Raw genomic sequence first — 8,166 nt, forward strand, 5'->3', positions numbered from 1 at the left:
CAATGCTAGCGTCACGCAACTTGGCTCAGAGAAGGCAGACAAGCCACTGAAGCTATCTGACCTCGTCCAGCGGCTACTCGCGTCGTCAGCACTTCATGCGGCACGAACGGGTACTACTTTCCGGATGACCCTCGTATATAAATTTATATAGAAGTATATATATATGTATGTATATATATGTATGTATATATATTTATTTATTTATTTATCTTTATATATATATATATATGTGTATATATATATGTATATATATCATCAGTATTTCAATCCTTAGATTGGTTAACCACAACCCTGCATTCTACTCTATTTAATGTCAATGCCCTCAATCCTTGATAATCTCTCTGTTTTATATGCTTCTTAATTTGTCCAATGTAGATGTCTCCTTGGCCTTCCTCGTGGAATCTTCCCTTCTATATTTCCTTCTCTTATATTCCTAATCAGTTCATTGTCCCTCAATGTGTGTCCAACCCATCTATTTCTTCTTCGCTGTATAGTTCTCAATATGGTCCTATCCTCTTCTGCTCTTCTGTATACTTCCTCGTTCGCTACTTTGTCTGTCCATTTAATCTTCAGTATTCTCCCCCAGCAGCTTGTTTCAGTGGCTTCTGTTCTTAGGTGGTTTACTTTTCCAATGCTCCAAGTCCCTGATCCTTAGAGCGCCAGGCTCCACACGAAAGTCTTGACGAATTGCTTCCTTGTTTCCAGCCTTAGGTTCTTTGAACATATTTATTATCTCTTCTTCATGAATGCATTCTTAGCTTGGGCTATCCTTTGCTTGCTGTCGGTCGAACTTCTTCCATCCCATGTTATGCTGCTGCCCAGGTAGATGAAGAATTCCACTTGCTCTAGTTTCACCCCTCGAATGGTGATATTTGCATTCAGCTTCTCCCTTCTTCACACCAGGATTTTCGTTTTATTCTCTATATTATATTCCCCCAGTATTTGATCCATAGCACTTAGAGTTGCTTGCAGGTCCTCTCACGTTTCCGCCACTATTGCGATGTCATCTGCAAACCGGAGCATGTTGATTTCTTCTCCATTTACCTAGACTCCTTTGATACTCAATTCTTGTGTTTCTTATATTGCCTCTTCCAGGTATACAGGACATGTACATTAAATATTGCTGGTGAGTGGTTGCACCCTTGTCATACTCCATTGTTTATTTTGGCTTCTATTCTTCTTCCATTTCTCGTTTGCATTGTTGTAACTTGAATCTTGTACAGGTTATGGATAAGTCATCTGTCATTGTAGTCTAATCCAAGTGATTCTAGTACGTATATCTTGAACATCTTGTTCCATTTGACATTATTCAAGGCCTTCTCCAAGTCCACAAATGACACATACAATGGCTTATCTACAGACAACTACTAAACCGACCTTTAGATGGATTCCTGTGTGTATAACATATATATTATGGATATTAGTTGGTGTCCTTTGAGTTTGCCTAATACTAAGTCCCAAAATGGACATTGACATCCAAATTTCAGGTTAGCAAGGATAGAACCCTTCTAAGTGGCTTCCCAGAAAGTTTTTTACCCAAAAAATTGCAAAAGTTGATTAAAGTTGATGGTGCCCAGAGTGATTGCAACTTCCCTTCACGGGAATCGAACCCTCTGGTCCTCAGTCCAATACTCTACCTCAGGGCGACCACATTCATATCCTCCCTCACATACATGGCAACAATGGCTTCAGCAAAAACATTCTTCTAAGCTGTGATCCTCTGTTCTTTTTTGTGATAGCTGAATTTGATGAATAGTTCTGCAGTATTTACATTGCCCAGCACTGCCATCAATTGAAATACAATTCCATGTCTTACCTAAAGTAGATGCTTTCTGCATGCATAGGTGCTCATTGCTGTCTTTTGAGATGAAAAATAATGCAATATAATGCCATAGGAAATCTTTAGTAAAATAGAGTTACCTTCAGAATGATCTTTTATGCATAAATACTTGTTGTCGAAAACAAATGGTTAAAGCAATACAAATGAGTTTAAATCATTTGTGAAAGCCTTTAAATTTATGCACATGAATGATTATAAAATACAATGTTTGAATAACTGCATAATGGCAAATAATTTGAAGTAAAGTAATTTACCTGATTCAGGTGAATGCAAGTGTTTGGTAAAACAAAACTCTGAAAATTCACAATGTATTTATTTACTGAATTTTGTTTCAAATAATCAGATATACATGCTATTTAACTATCTTTTTTAGGTTTGGTTTGACTTTTGCATGAATGTGCAAGGCCACTATTGCCAACCAGCTGATGCAGGTGGCCATCAAGGCAATGCAGTTATTGAGATTCCTTTAACGCAATTTGGTGTCTCAGAGTTTTAGCTAATTTCTTTGGCAAGGATTTTGCCATTGAAGTGATTCTACATAAATTAGATTCCACGGAATAGTAGAAGATGATTTACCAAAATAATCATTGTAAATCTCAAATATTTTGATGTTTCTCATACATAGATTATATAGGATTTTTTTAGCATCAGCTTAAGATGGTCATTAGCATCAGTTGAGATTGTTGAAGTTTCTTTCCATGCAAGAGTGTATCTCATGATTGAAAAAGAGTATTGGTACCGAAGTGTTTGTTACTAAGGACTAAGTTTTGCATATTTTATGGACAATTGCCCAGTAAATTTCGGTCTCTAATGTGGTGTAGATTATTTTCTCCTAATTTATACAATTGTTTAGCTCTAAAACTTTGTAACAAACGTGTGATATGTCAGTTATATTTGGTAGTTAGGTCATGCATGATCAAATGCCTGTTAAGACCCAAACTCTCATCTCAGAAATGCTGCAAAGTTACTGTTATGATTGCATCATTTTTCAGAAAATAAATTTAGCATATGCATAATATCAGTCTGAAAATTCAGTAAAATAATAAAGTAAATAAGAATAAAATTTCAGATGATCCTTGAGGAACACAAACAGTCATGAGATGGGGCATTCCACTGCACCATGCGAGATTCTAGCCACGGTATCTACCACACAATTATCTTGCAGACGTCTAATTGAGTATGAGTAAAAAATGCATGAATAAACCTGTTACATGCTTTGTGTTTCATAACAGTTCAAAACAGAGGCAGTTGTATTCATGATTGTAAATCAGGGAGGAGGAGCAATCCAAAGAAATTAAAGAAAGTTTTGTAGCAACAGAGACTATGCTCTCTCAGCAGGAATCTAAGTGGCAAATAAAGATACCACCAGGCACCTTCCATGATAGGTTTTAATTTTCAATTGCTGTGGCAAGAAGAGTGACGTATGAAACTTGATGAAGTCTTTTTTCAGGTGTGAAATTTTTTCAATTAAGTATTAAAGGCAAATAATATGCCCACCAGTTTAAATCTACTTCCTTGTGCATTTCGATGGATGAAGACACTTGAAAGATGCTGATAAAGTATGCAAGTAATGAAAATATGCCACATTTAATATTTCAGCCTACTTTAGTCACCATAGAATGTGTGGTTGAAGTCATTTAACTGTGCATATTTTTATTTCTATCTAACACTTAGAGAGGTTGCAATGACTGAACAATTGCCACCAATCATATTTTCTAATGCATTGGTCTAAATATGTATCTTTTGCATGTAAAATAACAATTGGGAGATTGATTCCATTGTTCAAAATGAAGAAACATCTACAAGTGTATCGTTGATATTGAAATTTTTCATCATTTTGTTTTGCTAACTTTTGAATCAAATAATAATTGATTAAATTACTCCTGGAAAAAAGTCAATCACTTCCCCAAAAGATTAGTCATTTTTACATGCAATCTGTGCTCAGCCAACTGCCAAGGATGCTTGGTTATCCACTATGCCACAATTTTGTTGAGAAAACTATCCCATCTGTGGCTCTACATTGAATCATATGTACCTATATATACTAGATATACATACTTGTACTATGTTATATTTATGTATGTTTTAAGTATGAAATTCTTATTATTCATCTAATAGAAATTTAGGGAACTAATTAAAATGTCTAATCCCTTTGTTAATCATACTGTTTATGATCTCTGAGAATGATGTATTCTTACCATGGCATATACCATTGTACCTGTTCTTCCTTCTTCCTTGGGCAGTTGGAACATCATAAGGAAGGGTCAGTGATATTGGAAAAATGCATCTGGTTATAGTTATGGAAATGTTTGAATGATGTGGAGAGATAATGGGACTAAGAAGAGTGAGTCTGGTAGAAAAGACGGAGAAGCTGCTCCAGAATGTATGACCCTGGTAACAGATTGCAGAGCTCTGACAGAGAGATTGGATATATAAAATAAAAATTATGTGAATTACTGGCTTTAATTACTAGAGCTAATAATTATAAAGTCATAAATGCACCATCTGATTGAAGCCTAGGCATCTTCTTGAAGTTTGTTCTTATTTCATGATAGTTGGAGGATACCTGGTGGAGAAAACCCTTCCATTGAGGAGGGCCATTGCACTCCTCAAGTCCCAACAGAATTCTCTTCCAATGGGTGATGCTCTTTGATTAATCTCACTCTCCCTAGCCAGGCCAGACAACCCTTGTGTTGTGTCAATATATTCTGATGGGATTAAGACATAGGAAAATAAATCTTTCAGATTTTGTATGAAATTCTGCATTTTAATGTTTCAAGAATTTAGGTTATCATATTGCAATCTACCTATCAGTCTCTCAAGGTCTAGGTTATACCGTTCATTTACATTAGTAATTTTGATTACTAGAAAATAAGGAAATATTATCATTAGTCGAGGTAAACTCCCCCCTTTCGAAATATACTTAAAGAAATCCAAAAATATATTGGAAATATAGGTCACTTATTTTCGTAAAAATAAGCCCGATAGATTCGTCAGTTGCCTTAGCACAGCTAGGAGTATTTCAATGTTTTAGCCAATTTTAACTCGTACGATAAAGTAAATTATTTATCATTTCAACGTGAGTACATCATGTAAGTCATTTGCTGCTAGTAAACATTAATACATATAGGGAACTTTTCGTAAATTCATTCATTCCGAAGACAGAAGGGTTATCCGCCATTGTTCATTGTCTCAAGAATGACAAGTTTATGAACCGATCATCTAATGATCTCACGGTGAACCGATACACTTTGGGAAATACAAATTTCTCCCTCTTCTCCCGAATATCCCAACTGAACCGCAAAGACAACTGATCAACGTCACCAAGAGAACGCCCAAGTGTGCGGATCTTCCCAAGGGTCAAGAGGAGAGGAGTGGGCGGCGGCTCCCCCTTGCCGCCGCCCACTTTAACGATAGCCAGAAGGACCGTCCTCCATAAGTCAGGCCTCTTCGACTACGACTACACTGGAAGAAGCCCACGTGTGAGGAGGTATGTATATGAGTGGATTCTAAGCCACTACTTCACCAAATGCAGCTTATACCACCGTGGAATGCGTCTGAAGCTCAAACGAGCAGAGTGTTACCGGATCCAAAGTAATTCAGAGAAATATTCCCTGCAATTACGTTGCCGTTGTTGATATAACAACGCGAATCCATGGCACACGGTATCACTTGGGGCATGAGAGCGACCCCTCTAAAACTCCAATGTGCTCTCTGCATGCGACGAATGCCGATAAAAAGTCGCATAATCCCAAGACGAAGAAATATTTGTTAATTAATTATGGTTTGCTCCATCTTCCATTGACTCGAGCGTAATGAAAGGAATCGCCAATATAAAATTAAGTATATAAGTATACCCTTACATTATCGGAGCTGCATCAAAGAGTACTTTATTTTGATTTAGTATCTAATAAGGGCGATTACATTGCTCAATGTTAATTGAATAATTTGTGCAACGAACGGCGCCAAAGGATAGTGATGAAAATAGAATTTATTTCAACCATTAAAAATGTTCAAATTTAATAGAAAATTCAGCCACTTGGATTTTTGCAAAGACAATTGCCATTTCTTTCGACGCCTTCCGTTCCCACTTCTTTGAAGGAATTACTTTCCAACAATCTGGCTCCACAGTCAATCGAGGTGATACATTCCTCGCTTCATCCAAATCAAACGTTGGCTACGACATCCGTAGAATATCTCGGCATCAGATAAAACTCATCCGTGGGATTCCAAGAGGGCTGGAATAAAGAAGAAATACATGTTTCGTTAATTGGCCAGCATTATAAAATGCTCCGATGAAATTCGCATTTAAATATTGAAGGAAAATACATGAGGTTTCCCACCTACATATCAATTAGCAATGTGACAAATTTAAGTTTCCAGTACTTCACAACTTCAAGGTGACTTTCGATGTGAAGGAAAACTTTCTAATATGGTTTACAAATATGTAATAAACGCACCAATTTCCAAATAAATTAATAATAAATATAACGCACTTCAACCGAAATCAGTGTTAGGATCCACTCAATAGTACCTTAAATTTCGTAAACTAAATTACGATCGAGATGGAGTTATTCTGATAATTGTTAAATACTATACATTATTTCAATGCAATGCGAATTTCAGTTTCTAATCAAAATTTCAAAATTGCCCTTTCGTCTTAACATCGAGACGAAACTATCGTCTACTTTCAAATACCTAAAGATGTGACTGCAATCTCCTTCAAAACGTCGGTGGGCCGTAAACGAGAGCTGGAACCCCACCACCGCCGCCTGGGGGACCAAAGGCCGTGGGACCGCTGCCCCCGGGGGGTGAGCCGGGGGCGGGGGCGAAGGCTGGTGGCACGAGTGGGGCAGAGCTGGACAGCGGGGGCAAGAGCGGGGCAGGACCGAAGGCCACCGAAGGACCTGCGCCGAGGGCCGGAGGGGCGGAGGCGGCCCCACCTGGGGGCGGCGGCGAGAACACGGGAGGCAGTAGCATCGGAGGCGAGCTGGCGGGCACGGGTGGGGCGTACAGCTGCGAGTCCGCCAGCGACGTCAGCGCCAGGACCACTGCCAACACCTGCGGACGGACACACACGCGATTCCCGTCAATGCGCACCCCCCTGCGCTGCATTTATGATTTCGCCAAATGACAGTTATAATTATAGTCAATACCATTTGTCTATTTTGATCAAGCCCTGCTGATATCTCGGTTCTGATAAACCTTTTTTTTCGTAAGACGATTACTTCTTAGCGGAAAATGAATTTTCTGAGAAAATTCTTTTGTGGTGCATAAGTTAGTGTCGTAGAGCCCAGGTTTGGGCAAAATTGACTTGTTCTTATTGGTGTAGCATAATGTAAGCTTAGTATTGCAACTTTTTAGTAGAGTGTATTGTGAATGGAAGATATTTTAAGATAATTGCTTTTTACCGTTAACTACAGACAATAGTAAAAGCGCTTCATTAGATTGCGTTAACTTTTCATCAAAACATTTTGCATATGAGAATATTTTGCCCAAACCTGTTCAAAATAATTTTAAGAGAAATGATAAAAAAAAACCTATTCACACAACAAGACACTATATTGAATGCATGAATATTCAATCTCCATATTTATTATATTTTAAAGAATAAGAATGAAATTGTCATTAAATAGGTAATGGTTTTTGTTGATCAACATTCTCTTCAATGAGAGCGTCGCGATATTGGAACGAACATTGAAAAGCCTCCAAAATTAATGTTTATGCCATTTGAAATTAATAAAGGAGAATAATTATTATTTTTTGTTCATTTTGCTCGAACTTTTGTCCACCAAGGCTTTTCCCAACTGGACTATTTTCCATCGAGTACAATTCAATGATCAAACACGCACTCGTTCTATGTAGTTACTCGATAGCTAGTTGCTTTTAACTTGACCCGCGTGCATATTGGTCTTTTGCAATCCTCTGGGCATACTCACGATTTTCATGATTCCACTCTATCCTAGCAAATTTCCCGATAGTTTGAGGACGACGAGTAGTCTTCCAATGCGACCACTCAGAGACTGCAGTTCGACTGATTTAGCCACTGCAAGGCGTAGCTTTTTATATGTCCCTCGATCTCATCGGTTGATCTCTCATCTCTTCATTCGGGGTCCTCCCTTTCCCTGAATCGCCCTCTCCCATCCAGGACATCGCCCCCCCCCCACTCGTGGACCCTTCCCCCCGCAAACCCCTGCCGGTACGGTACGGCGTAGGCAGATGGCTCTCCTCTGCGGGGGCGGAGTGGCTCGCGATGTGATTCGATGTTGTTTTCCCCGTGAACCACGGCAAGTAGGGCGAAAGCGTTCGTGGGACACAATCCTCTT

At 38.6% G+C, this 8,166-nt stretch overlaps 1 protein-coding gene across 1 annotated transcript; it reads right to left on the bottom strand.

The window, feature by feature from the left end:
* Positions 1 to 6,562: 6,562 nt before the first annotated feature.
* LOC139689354 (uncharacterized) lies at positions 6,563 to 6,955 on the bottom strand. Its single transcript, XM_071586438.1, has one exon. The coding sequence runs from the start codon at positions 6,953 to 6,955 to the stop codon at positions 6,563 to 6,565; it is 393 nt and encodes a 130-aa protein (XP_071442539.1).
* Between the last annotated feature and the right edge of the window lie 1,211 nt (positions 6,956 to 8,166).

This window comes from Hetaerina americana, unplaced genomic scaffold (assembly GCF_022747635.1).
Source record: "Hetaerina americana unplaced genomic scaffold, ioHetAmer1.1.p SCAF_22, whole genome shotgun sequence".
NCBI classification, from domain to species: domain Eukaryota; kingdom Metazoa; phylum Arthropoda; class Insecta; order Odonata; family Calopterygidae; genus Hetaerina; species Hetaerina americana.

What these genes read in the sequence shown, in the direction of transcription:
- LOC139689354 (XM_071586438.1), bottom strand. Translation starts at nt 6,955, where the DNA reads ATGCAGCGCAGGGGGGTGCGCATTGACGGGAATCGCGTGTGTGTCCGT.